Genomic DNA, 13,545 nt, shown 5'->3' with positions numbered 1-13,545 from the left:
AGGGCTGGCACCAGGCTCCGATGGATGCGGCAGTGCCGAGGTTCCCATCGCTGCTGGGGCGCTGGCGTTTTGGGGGGACCTGACCTTGCCATGTGCCGATGGAGGACCAGAGCAGCTTGAAGCACAAAGAAAACTGCACCCGAGCAGCAGCCTCTTGTGCTTATTTTGTGTTTCCTTAGGGTTTGGGGTTTTTTTTTCCTTTTACTAATAAAGGTTTCATTAACAAGCAGCTATAGAAACTCACACCAGGGAACTGACTATTCCAAGGAGTCCAGTCATCAATTAAAACAACATTTCTCTCTGTTCTTTCCCTTTCAAACCTTTGGTTTAATCCCCAAAAAGTAGAGTCAAGAGGGCCCGAACGAGGGAGAATGATATCACGGCACCGACGGATCCATCTGCAAGGCAGTGGAGCCCCCGGAGTGGTGGGGACCGGCGGTCCCACGGTGTTGCAGGGTCAGCCAGCAGCTCAGGGACACAGGCACCGTGGATGCTGGATGGTGACAGGATCAGGCCCGACGCAGGTGGGGAAACCCACCCCAGCACTCCAGCATTTCCCAAAACAGGGATCCCTCCCACCCACGGGATACGCAAAAGCTGAGTTTCCCCCCCTGTTAGCATCAATTAACCCAGTAAAAACCATTCCCTGCTCCTCCAAGATTTTTTTTCCCGGCTGGCCACAGCTGGCCCTGCTGGGAAGCTGAGCGCACCCGGTTCACGAGCGCTCTGCAAAAATATCCCAGGCGCTTCGCCCAGCAGCCAAGGGGCAGAAATAACAGCAGCCGGCAATTAAAGCTGCTCCTTATGATTAGTGATAAATCCAAGCGTTGTGGATGAGTGTGGCCCCCACACCCTGTGCTGTATAGACACGCTACGGGGGGGAAAAGTTTGCTTTGGAGCACGTGCATCAGTGTCCCTTCAGGATGGGGACAGGGACGCTCGCTGGGGCAGAGTGCAGGGCCACACGCGTGGGCGAGCAGCCGGCCCCCCGCAGGTCCCTTCCCAGCCCCTAATTGTGCAAAAATACCATAACTTTTAAGGTTAATAAAGCCCTTGTTTGCTTAAGATAGCACCTGTTTCTATGGTGACACTTGCAACCCAGAGCCTGTTTATCAACTGGCAAGGAGAAACGCTCTGACAAATGCAACCGCAGGAGTGGGCACCGTGGGCCAAGAGCGCTGGGTGCTGGGATCTCTGGGACCGGCCAGGGATGCTGTGGTCCCCCCAGCACCCAAGCCTGCCGGTCCTGCACCCATGGGTACCCCACCCCACTCTGCAAAGCCATGGGAGCAACCTCAACCCCAGGGGGCTGCACCCCAGCGCACCCACTGTGGGGAGAAAAACCATTTCATGTGGTGGGTGCTGGGGTGGGACTGGCTCTCCTTCACCCACAGCTGACACGCTTCCCCGACCTGACTCCGGACTCGCTTCCGACCAGCTCCGTGCCTCAGTTTCCCCAACCTCACCTCCCCGGGGAAGGGGCTGGCGGGGCGAGCTAAGCCATGCCGGGTGGCAATAGCACCCGGTGGGTCCCGCTCTGCTCCAGCCTGGCGCAGGATTTTTCCTGGCTGGCAGAACTGGTTTCCATAACGACTTTCTGTTACAAACATATTTTGATAAAAATAAAGTTAAAGCAGCGAGGCTTTAGTGGAGTACAAATTTGCTGCTCTCTCCCTCCCCCTTCCTCCTCCCCAAGGAGGGGGAATAAAGACGGAAAGCTTTCCATTTGAAGGGCAGTATTTTCTCCCTTTTTCTTTCCCCCACTGAATACAAAATGGAAAGCCTTGTTTACTGGATTTCTCTGTAAACTGGTTCCGACTCTGCCTAGTTACCTGATGCTCTACAGTATATACAGGATAATGTGATAAATTCATTTCCAATTCACTGCATTATCCTTTGAATATTTTAATGACTCATTGAATGGAGTAAAAAAAAAAAAAAAAAAAAAAAAAGCTATTTCAAATGAACAATTATGCTGCATTAGAGTAAAGGCTGATTATATTTAAACACTGCTTGCATGGATAACGGGACATATCGACCTCCGCCTATAAGAGCTAATTTGGCTCTTATCTCTAAATAATTTTACACTGCAAATTACCGTGAAAACCTAAAGGGCTTTAAAAACATTCATCAAAAGATATTATTCCACTTTGTAGCAACATTTTTATTTAAATTATTTTGAATGGGAGTGAAAGCATCTCTCATGTTTGACAATCGGAGGAGCGGCGGAGCAGCGGCGGGTAAGGAACAGTGAGCGGCACCGCTGGGATGGGATGCTCCATCCCAAAACCCACCTGGGAAAGCAAAGCCGGAGCCGAAACCCAAACCTGGTGGCATGCCAAGGTACTGCAGCACCTAGAAGGGGCACGGAGGGCTGCCAGAGCCACTGCCCTCCAAACCGGGGATGCCAGCGATGCCAGGGTGATGATGCCGGGGCGATGCTGGGGCGCAGGGGCTCTCGCAGCCCCCCAGCCATTGTGCCAGCCACCCCATCCCTCCTGGAGAAAGGCACTTGAAAGCCCCTCTCTGCACCAAAGCAACAGAAGGTGTCATGTAAAGCCTACACGGTTATTTTAGAGCCAGTGTGCAAATAAGCCTGTCAGCTGAAGCTCCTCGGAGCCAAGACTTCCATATACCCCCCAACGATCTGCATTTCAACGAGACACCATGTGGCTGAGCCCGGGGAGCCGCCGGCTTCGCAGGAGCCGTTTGGGGCTGGGGCTTTGGGAAAGCTCCGGCTGCAGCCCCCAGGGGGATGCTGGCACCCCCCAGCCTGCGCCCCCGGCCATGGGCACCGACCTCGGGGCTGGGCCAGCTGGGTTTGTCCTGGCGCCCTGCGAAGATGCTGCTGGCCTTGGTGGTGTCTTAGAGCGCACGGGAGATGTATAGGCATATATGTCTGTGCATACGTGAGATATATATACACACACACACACACAAGATATATATGGGAGGGATATATATATCATATCATTATACGTATTTATATATACCATGTCAATATAGAATCGTCTAGGTTGGAAAAGACCTTTAAGATCATCGACTCCAGCGTACATATATTATATATAATATCTAATGGAATCAGAGAATATCTCAAGTTGGAAGGGATCCATAAGGATCATCAAGGCCAGCTCCCTGCTCATATACATACACATGTATTTATCTCATGACGAGAAAGCTGAAGGAATAATTGGGGTTGGGGTAAGCTCCATCCCTGGCAGAGACCAGGCACCTGGAGACGGGAAAGCCCTTCTTCCCAAAATTCTCCTTTGTCCCCCTCCTGCCTGGCCCAGCAAGGAGCTTTCTGATCTTTTATACTGCAAACTGAATCGCCCAAATGCCAGGGGAAAAAAAAAAAAAACCAACCACCTTCCATTTGTGCTGGAGAACTGGTTTTAATCCTGCATTTCCCTTCTTTGCTTAAATGATCTTAGACCCCCAAAAAAAAGAAAAAAAGAAAAGAAAAACACAATAATTAGCAATAGCGAATGCCTCAGAAGGATCTGTGTACAGAAGGGAAAACAAGAGCTTGGGCTTCTTTGCGTTTAGTAAATATTAAAATTAATGAGAGACTTTCAGGACCCTGTTGTTAGAAATGCAGAAGGGTTTCTGTGAAGGATTAAAAAAAAAAAAAGCCCTGTACACAAATCTCTGCAGTTATTCTGAAGCTTTATATTTTTCAGCCAATTATGAAATTCATGGAAAGTATTAATATCCAATTTTAATTTGCTCAATATTCCCATTAACAATAAAAAGTCTAATTAAGGTATCTGTACAAAAAGCCCTTAGCAGTAATTTCAGAGAATAATAGAGGAGAATGACGAGATATTTCTTGTTAAATGCGTGCTGCAAATTAATTGATATCTTAATTAGACTTCAGTACTAAGATTATTAGTTAGATTGATTCAGGGCTGAAACACCTAATCTTTTAAAAGATAAAAGCAAGCAGGAGAGAAACAAACCGGTTTTCCACAACCTTTCTGGAAGCAAACCAGTGGTCCTCAGGGACAGTTGGGGGGCGATGCCCCACTGCAGGGCTCATCCCTCTGTCCCATGGCCACGGAGCTGGGAAGCAGCAGGCATTCAAACCCATTTACCCCCCAGGCTGGAAACACTTTTCTCCCCCCAAAAAATAAATAAAAAGGCAAAATTTGGCACCAGCGAGATTTGCACCAAAATCACTTTTTTAACCAAAAAAAAAAAGGCAGCAAGAGATGTTTGAAACGATCGGTTGTCTGCAGAGAGAACTGGTGGTGGGGAGTTTGCAAAGCAGGTTTTTTTCAGCATTTCCTTAGAAGAAGAAGGAAAAAAAAAAACCCAAAAAAACCACCCAACCAGCAATATTTTTGGACCAGCTTCGCTCTATATAGCCTGAGGAAGCACTCCCCTACCTACACGCCGAGCACCATTTACATTTCTCTCCCAAACGCTCATCCTTCGGGATTTCACTGAGAAGATGCTGCTGCCTTACCCAGATGCGCATCCCATGGGAATCAAACCCTCCGGGGCAGAAACGCCCGATGCACCCCGGTTCTTGGGAAATCCCTGAGCTGCTGGGACCCCAAAATACGGACCCTGCAGGGGGGACTCACTGGGATGTCGGTGACCAGCCAGTGCCTCCAGAAGCGGTTCCTGGGGTTGGCTCTGCTGGGAGCGTCGGGGTCCACCAGCACCAGCACGTACTTCTTGCTCTGCAAAGAGGAGAGGAGAGCATTGTGGGCATGGTGTGCAGGGCTGGGGGCTTGCACCCATGGTGTGCCAGTGAGGAACAGCCCTCCAGGAGTTTGATCAGCTCCTCAAATACATTTTATTCCCACATTTTCCCATGCATGCACACTTGGACGGTTGCATTCATGCAAAATGCACAGAGAAGGCAAGCGATGAACGTGCACCAGGGGAACACAAAGGCCACAAACCTGCTCAGGACGATTTACTCCTCGTGACCTAAATCTCTTCAAAGAGAGGAAGAACAGGGGTTTTCTGCTACCTCCAAATAAAAGGCACTAAAGAGATTTTCCTCCCCTGCCAGCCATCCTCTAACTACATCCTACAGCGGCACAGGGCAGAGCGATGCACCACGGCACAGGGGACTTTCCGCCAAGGGTTGCAATCCCTGGGAGAGGGGGATGGGATATTTTGGGGGATTTAAATGTAGCTCCAGCCCCAGGGCGGTTGCTGGGGACAGGCTGGATGCCCCAGCCTCCACGAGGGTGGCTGCAAGGAGCTAAGCCCTACTGAACAAACCCCAGCCTAACAAAAGATGCTGCATGAAGTCAAGGCTGCTGCCATGCACCCGGGGGGTCGGGTACCTCTCCTGGGTGAAACTGGTCAAAGAGAGCCGGGACTCATGGATGATACTGGCTCAGCCCCTGGGCATCCCTTACATCCCACCCCAGGTCCCAACCAAGGGTTCCCAGCACCCAAGGGTGCCACCAACACTGTAAGACAACATGGATATTTTGGTCTCCCGAGGATGGAGCTGGGTTTGAAGTGACCTCTGGAGGCTGTGGATAGAAAACCTGCTGATCTCAGGGGATTTGGCAGGACCTCAGGCACCAGATTATCCTGCAAGCACCCAGATTAAGGGATCTATATCTTAATAAAACCTCCAGGTGCATCTGTCAGCTCGCCAGCGGTGCCACGCACCGCTCCAGCGTGCCCGAGGGCCGAGGTTTCATAAACGGCTGGGGGATTTAGCCATGCAATTCCCACCGAAATTAGCTGGAGCTCTGTGGCTAAATCCCCCGGTTGCTTGTCAAACCAGGCAGGGATTTTCACAGCGCAATGGTTGGGGTTGAACCAACCTTTTTGCTCTATTGCAAATCTTGCAAGTCTTGCAAATCTTGCCCTGGTTGGGGCAAATGGGGCAAGCAAGCCCCGGGGTGTTGCCGGAGCCGGGGATCGACTGTAGCCTCTTCCCTTTGCAGCAGCCGTGACTCGCTCAGCCCCCCGTGCAGACCCCATCCCCACAACAAGAACTGGTTTAACCTGAAAACGTGGATTTCAACCCATTTAGCAAATCCCTGGCAACAGTTGGCAGTGAACATCCCAAACTTCTGCAACCACCCGGGAGCACGGCCAGCAAGGCGCTGCTGCCCTGGCGCATTAATCCCAGCCTGGTTCAAGGCACTGGCATCGCGGGGGGGGGGGGGGGGGGTTTACATCCAGCACGCAGATGTGTGCATGGAAAAGGGGCTGTGATGGTACCAGGGTGTGAGGCTGGAGCTCGGGAGAGCTGCCACCTCCCTCCCCACGGTGCTCGCAGCTGCAGCCGGCTGCATCGCTGTGAGCATCCACGAAAAAAAATCAGTAATATTCCTTACCGGCGCTGATATCAGCATTTAAAGGAAAGGAGGGGGTGGGGGGGGGTGGGGGGGAGAAGAAGCCCGACAACCCAAAAACCCTACGCTGGAAGTGTGAAGGAATTTGAGCTCTAACTTTGGGGAGGGTGCGGAGCCGAGCACGGCGTTTCTGAATCTCTCATCTCTGCTCGGGAGCCCAGCTGGTGGGAACAGAACGTGTAGTCATGGGACTGTCATCGTGTGCTGTCCAGGTTAACATGTAGCATTTCTATTACTATTAACAGACTTTCTGCTCCTCACTCCATCTGTTCTTCGAAATAATTGCAGTTGTACAGACCATGCCTTCGCTACAGGCAGGCTCTCGGGAGAGGATAGTGCTTTTATGCATTAAAAAAAAAAAAAAAAAAAAAAAAAGTGTTGAAAAATAACAGCAAACACGAGAATAGGGTGCAAGCAAAGTTAACAGCAGGCTCGCAATCGGTACAGATTGTGGCCTAGAAAGGTGGCAGCGCACGCGGCCGGGGGCCGGCGAGGCCAGACCCCCGCGGGGACGGGAGCTGGGGTCAGCGGCCCCGAGCCGGGCTGGGACCGAGGGATTTTGCTCTCTCATTACCTGCAGGCCACCCTAAGAGGCACAATCCCTCACCTTCCACCTAAAGATAGCAAAGCCCTCCGCGACCCGAGTTAATCTCCTGGTGCTTAGGTGCCGTCGCATCCCATGCCAGCAGCAGGGCACTGTCCGTGCCCCCCCCCACTCCCAAATCACCCCAAAAGCTGGGCAACCCCCCCCAGCCATGTCCCTGAGCAATGCTCTGCACCCCAGACAGGTTTTTCTCCAGCTCTGCTCGCTAGCAGCAGAGCATCCCGAGTGGTTGGTGATTTTAGTTTGGGGGTTTTTTTGTTGGATTTTTTTTTTTTTTTTTTTTTTTGTAATGCTGAAATCCCTCCTCGACACAGGCTAACAGCATTAGCTGCTGTCAGGGCTCCAGACAGGAGCCAGCCCGGAGTGACACGGGAGCTGCTCAGCTTTACAAGCATGAACCAGCCCCGGGGATTTTTGGAGAGGAGGCAAGTGGGTTTAGATCAAAAAATTCCTCCATCCTCCAGTGCAGAGAGAACGGGCGGCGCCTTGCTTTGCAGAAAGAAGGGAGGAAGGGGGAGAGGGAAGAAAAAACCACTTTGGGTTACTGCAGCTGAAAATTTGGGGTGATGAAGCATCCCTGCAACACCCTGTCACGCTTCCCCGTTCAGCCCAGGTGATGGAGAAGCTGCTGGTGCGCAGGACCTGGTCCCACCAGTGTCACGCCAATGGGGACACCGCTGTGCTGGTGCTAGGGCCACCCTTTCTCCCCTCCCCCCGCTGCTCCTCGGGGTGCTTTGCAATTAGCGTCGAACCATTTTAGCCAGCCTCTGCCTTCCCCGAGGGGTTGGCGCTACCTCCCAGCTTTGCACCCCACGTCCCCGGGCGCAGGCGTCCTGCCCTGCCTCGCCACGGAGCCAAGGCAGCAGAGCTGGTGGCAGATGACAGCAGCACAACGTGGTGTGTTTTCCCTGCTAATTGTTTCTAGAGGGAAGCAACAGCAATATATCCAGTTATTACCGCGGAAAGCATCAGCTACTCCAATTAGGCACAGGTTTAGGAAACTTGCTCCGAGCAGGCAGGGACTTTTTCAAGAGGCGGGCAGGCAGGAGAGGGATTTGTGCGCTGAGGATACACACACAGCTCAATAGATCCCGTGGAGCTGGGGCTGCACAGGAATTAAAGACTTATCCAAATGAAAGCAAATAGGGTGTTAAGCGACACACATGTAGAGTGAGCGGTTTCCTTGGAAACCAGCGCACATGGAAGCAGCACACATGCAGTGCCCCGGCGTTTTCGACAGAGCCGGGGTGGCCATGGGGCTCTGCCCTGCCGGGGATGCCCATGCTTGGCTGGGGATGGAGCCGGAGCAAAGCCCCATCCCGCCGGCGTGCCTGTTGCCAGGGCACAGAGAAAAATGGCATGAAATACACTTTCTCCTGATTGCGAAGGGAAGCCGGATGGTGCCCAGCTTCGCTGGCCCCACTCGCCTTAGAAATTCAATCTCAAAACTAAGTGATGGGCAAAGTCCCAGCCAAGCCCCCAGCCCTGCGCCTGCTTCCCAGCGCAGGGTATATAAACGGGTTTGGTTCATTTTGAAAAGTCCACATGGATTCTCCCCAGCTTGGCCATCCCTTGGAGCTGCTCCTCGTTCGTTCCCACCCAGAGCAAGGGCCGTTATGCTGCTCACAGCAAAAGCTGCTGGTAGCACCCAGCCCCTTGCAAGGAAACGGGTGAGATTTCGAGCTGACCTATTGCCACCCATGTCCTTTACAGCCGCTAACAAATTTACCGAGGCAGGGAGCTTCTGCAGAAGCAAACGACGGCACCGACGGATTAAGACGGTATCTGAGCCAAAAGGCCCTCCACCTCCCCAAGGAGCTAAAGCTCGGCGTTGCCATAGCCTGTATTATCTCCTTGAATGGATTTCAGGGTGATGGATGGCACCAGACGATGCAAACCGAGGCTGGCCGGTCCCGCCGGTGGGATGCAGTGATGCATCCCAAGCATGCAGCGCCTAGGCTGGAGCTTGCACCCCAGCACAACAGTCAGGAGAGAGCTCGGTTTATGCAATTGCAAACCAGAAAATCTAAATATACCCAAAGCAACCTGCTGGAGAGGGGCAGGAGTTCCTGGATGGGCAGGGAGGTGCCCAGCATCCTGGGGAACATCATCCCAACTCTCCCGGGTGATGGTTCGAGGGCTCCAGCCTGCATCCCGCTGGTGCAAGAGTCAAAGCGGTGCTGCTCCTCCCGCGAGGTGGAAGCGCTGCGAGCACCAGCTGAGAGCTGAGAGTCAATCTGGGCTTTTTTCTTGGCTTGTCCCCAGTACTAAAAAGTTTCTATAACGGGCACATAGTTAGCAATTCTGCTGCTGATGCTTCGCCAAAGAGAAATTCTAGCTCCTTCTTCGGTGGCTAACAGCACGGGGGGTGAGGCAGGCAAAAAATTGTTTGCAACCGAGTCTGTTATTGTGGCTCTGGGAAAGCTGCAGAGCACGGCAGGATTTTACCTTTGGATTTTCAATCAGCACCTCGCCGCTTCCACGCTCTTCTCCCTTTGCAAAAATAGGTCAGCAATATTAACCCTACTCCGCAGGACTTGCCCAAGGGGACAAGCAGCACCGTGTGAACGCCTGACCCAGCTCCCCCAGCCGCAGGTCTGTGCTCCCCGCCGGCCCCGCGCTGCCCAAGGGAACTTCATTGACTTTCTAACACTCTGCAGCTCTCCCCATCCCTTCGCTCTCCCCTGGGGCTCGCCGCGGCGAAGCCGGCCAAATATTTATGCAGCCTAATGTTCTAATAAAAATTGATTAATCCGGGATTGTTAAAGCGAGCGCGTTAAAGGTCTCTTCCCGGATTAAGGTCTTGGGATGCTTTAAGGAATAGTTTATTTGCTATCGTGGTTAGTTTTCCCCTGTAGCAGAATAAACTGGCTCCTCGCAATAAAACTGCAATGGGTGTGTTACACGCTTAACATAACCAAGCAGAAAGTGGGATAAATCTTCCAAGGGGTCCATGATGCTGTAAGAACAGGTTTGCATGAGGCGGCTGTAGAGGAGGCTGTGCCCCTGGGTCATTTTTAGGGAGGGAGAGGAGCAACAGGCTGTGCCTCCTGGCTCCGAGACCCCATTGCAGATCCCACTCTGAGCTTCCCCAGAATTAAGATCCATCTCCATCATCATCACCCGCAAGCCAACCGCCAGACACTGAACATCAGGGGAATGGGGCGGCACGTTTCAGCCCCACTGCTGCTCGTCTCCCAACCCAGAAAACACCAGCAAAAAGGAAAACACCCCCCCCCCAGACCCCCCGAGCTGTTGCTCTGTCCCCCCACTTTCCCAGGAGCTGTTTAGTGCCATTTGGGCGGCAGGGCTCCGGGGTGAGCTAACGAGGAGCATCCCTGGGCTGGCCAGCAAGAGCCAGGGATGGACTCGAGGGAAGCGACACATTTCCCAAGCGGTCTGCGAGGAGCAGGAGGAGGAGGAGGAGAAGGTGGCAAGCAGCTGCGGTGGCAGAGCACAGCCTTCCAGCCCAATTACTATCACACAGGGGGACACATGGATTGGTGACATTTGACATTTTCTACAAAATATTTTGATGCAAAATGGCATCTCCGTCACAAATTATTTTGCGAATCTTGGCTTGGGTTTGGGTGGGGTTTTTCGGGGGGGGGTTTGTCTTTTTGTCTTTTTTTTCTTTTTTTTTTATTATTTTTTTTGCTAGGGGGAAAAAGGAAAAGGATTGCACAGGGTGACATTTGCAAAGGAGCAAAGGAAAGGGTCATCGTTTCCCCACCACAGACAAGGGGGTCGTGGTGGCCGTGCCAGCGAGTGAGCAAAGCAAACGGCACCAGCAGGGGCAAACGCACCAAAACCGGCAGGCTTTGCTCTGGGGCATTGCCATGCCCCCACTGCCGTGCCCGCAGAGCCCTTGGGGACCCTCAGAGGGCTTTTCACCGCTCCCTCCAGCCATGCCAGGGCAGGAGCCACTGCAGCAGCTGCCCCAACTCAGGGGCGTCACGGGGCCGGACCCTCCCCAGCAAGGCAGGGGTTACCAGTGCTGGGAATTGCTGAACTCTGTGCTACCAGACACCTTGGGAAAGCTGAAATGACTTTAAATGCCTAAACATTTTAAAACAAACCCTGGAACAATTCAGCTCCTAACTCCTTGCCTGCTTTCTTTCCCTCCTCACTCTCTCTCTCTCCCATTTTTACGGTTTCCAGAGCTGTTTTACGCCTCATTACCTGCACACTGTGAGTGATGTCTGTCGGTCCTAGAGCTGTAAATACCTTAAATCATGCTTCATTAAGAATATCTATGGTGCTATTAAAGAGCTATAATAGACAACGAGTTAACAGATGATTAAATATGAACTCCATTTGTGTCAGTCACCAGCGTGCAGGAAGAGGCTTTAAGTTTTTTAAACTCGCTCTCATTATCTGGGGAAGTGGGGCTGCAGCTGGCGGAGATGGAGGGGGGTGGAGGGATGATGGAGTGGGGATGGGGGGATGCTGGCATGGGGGTGGGGGGATGTTCCCGTGGGGATGGGGGGATGCTCACATGGGGATGGGGCGCAGAGATGCTCCTGCACCAGGAACACCCATGAGGGACCAGTTCCTTGGCTTTGTGACTCAGAGCTGATGATCCTGGCAGCCCTTTGCTTGGCTGGTCCCACCCATGCAGGCAAAGAGCACCCAGTGACACATGCAACAGATTGATCTTTAGGGTTTAGTAGCCAAAGATTAAAAAGAAAATAATATAAAGGAGGAGGACAACAAGGAGATGTCAGGTTGCTTTGGATGGGACAGGATGGGGAGATGGATGGGAGGAAGAGCTGGAGGCCGGCAGGATGGATGGTGATGCACAAGTGGACTGAGCGTTGCTGTCTTTCCGATAAAATAATAGCTCAGCACAAATGAATTGTCAAAGCGCAAATTAAATAATAATTAATATTATTAAAATCCCATGAGCATGCAAAAAATACTGGGGAAAATTAAATGATGAGTGTTTTCTTATTTTCTGGATTAGATTTTTCTCTCTAAAAATGAGAACAGCAGCTTCAGCAAAAGTGGATTATCCCAGTGTCACAATCTCACCTTCCTGCCCCGCAGAGCTCGGTGCTGCCGGTGATGCCAAAGACCCCGCACATGCATCCCAGCGCCACACCAGCCACAGAGAAAGGGGTGAGAGGTGGGAGGATCTGAGGACAAGGACAGACCTTGGCTGTAGGGAAGCCAGCTGACCTGAGAATCATCTCTTTTTAGCAACGTGGCCATTGTCACAGCGGATGTCCCCATGGTCTTTGCAAGGATGCAGTGGGGCTTGCTACACCCCATGGGGTGTGGGGGTGACTGGTGCCACCCCAGCTCCTCACCGCCACCTCTCCCATCCCCTGCTCCACCATGATCAGCTGTAAAACCATCCAGATGTGGACAGGGTTGTCACAGCCCTGGGTGTGGGGAGCTACCTGGCTCTGCCCGTGCCCTGCTCTCGCTTCATTCTGGGTGATGCTCATCCCTATGCAGAGAGGGAGATGCCAGATGATGCTGAGCAGGTACAACACACCCTCTGCGGCCACCAAATCCCACCATTTCCCAGCTCCAAAAGGGAAATCACTGGCCTGACACAGGAAGAACGGCAGAAGTTCCTATTCCTACAAGCGCCCAGTCCTCTGCAACCTCTCTATTTCTCATTCCTGAATACGCCTCGACCCCTCGGACCCGGCTCGCCGGCCGCAGGCATGCCCACAGGGACCCTCGGCCGCCTCCGAGGCCATGCGGGAGGACGGGGGTCTCGGGGGGGCAGCGGCGTGGGACGGCGGGGCTGGCAGCTGGCGGCTGCGGGGGGACAGTGACACGTCGCTCCCCAGGGACCGCGCTCGCGGGGACGGTAATTGAATCTTGGCGCTTACATTCAGCCGGAGCCAGCGTGGTGATTAAGTTAACTGGAAATGCCATTTCCGTATTGTTCAAACTCTTAAGTGCCCCAAGCTTCTTATCATTTGCTGCCGGTCCCCTCTGCTCCCTGGCTCCGACCTCGCCTCCCCTCCGGCATCGGGGTCAGGCTGCAGCGGCCCCCAGGGTCACCGAAATAAATTAATCCCGGAGTCCATTGGGAGCCGGGATGGTGCCTCGGCCACGGAGATTGCAAGGGCTGGGAGGCAAAAAGAGCTTTTCTCCCCATTCGGGGGAAAATAAAAGCATTTCAGGAGCGGCGGGAGCTGCTCTGCCCGTCTCCATCCCCAGGGGTGAAGCGCCAGCCCACCCACCGCATCCCTTTACCTGCTGCCATGCACCCCCAGCATCTGGACTTGCTGCTCCCAAGCCACAAATATCCAAAGGTGCAGCCGGGCCCTTTCCCCCACCCCAGTGCACCATCACCACCTGTTGATCTACACCCAGAAACCGCTTTGGCAAAACCACCAAGAAATAACCCTCCCTGCTACGCAAAGCACTCTTGCCAGGAACAGGAGGGAAAAGATGCTCAGCTCAGAACTTCCCTCCCTAGTAAAATATTTAATAATAAACTAAGAAGAGAAGCCAACTGTCTCCCTTGGATGTGGTTTTCATTTGGAAGTTAATAGGGTTTTTATTCCCATCCAAAATCTCTCTTTTAATTTATTTTTTTTTTCTTAATGTATGTTTTGTTCTAATAGATCCATC

At 52.7% G+C, this 13,545-nt stretch overlaps 1 protein-coding gene across 13 annotated transcripts in view; it reads right to left on the bottom strand.

Moving 5' to 3' along the window:
• Positions 1-13,545, bottom strand: part of PEBP4 (phosphatidylethanolamine binding protein 4) — an 80,020-nt gene that overhangs the window by 35,946 nt on the left and 30,529 nt on the right. For 12 of the 13 annotated variants that reach the window (XM_056321762.1, XM_056321763.1, XM_056321773.1 and 9 more), the window contains exon 5: positions 4,593-4,691. The exons of the other annotated variant lie outside the window; for it this stretch is intronic. In XM_056321762.1, the coding sequence (XP_056177737.1) occupies positions 4,593-4,691 (99 nt within the window). The remainder of the gene's footprint in view (positions 1-4,592; positions 4,692-13,545) is intronic. 13 annotated transcript variants of the gene reach the window in all.

Source organism: Falco biarmicus, chromosome 18 (assembly GCF_023638135.1).
Source record: "Falco biarmicus isolate bFalBia1 chromosome 18, bFalBia1.pri, whole genome shotgun sequence".
Classification (NCBI taxonomy): Eukaryota; Metazoa; Chordata; class Aves; order Falconiformes; family Falconidae; genus Falco; species Falco biarmicus.
Note: the sequence above shows the minus strand (reverse complement) of the source record. Positions and strands in the feature narration are given on the sequence as shown.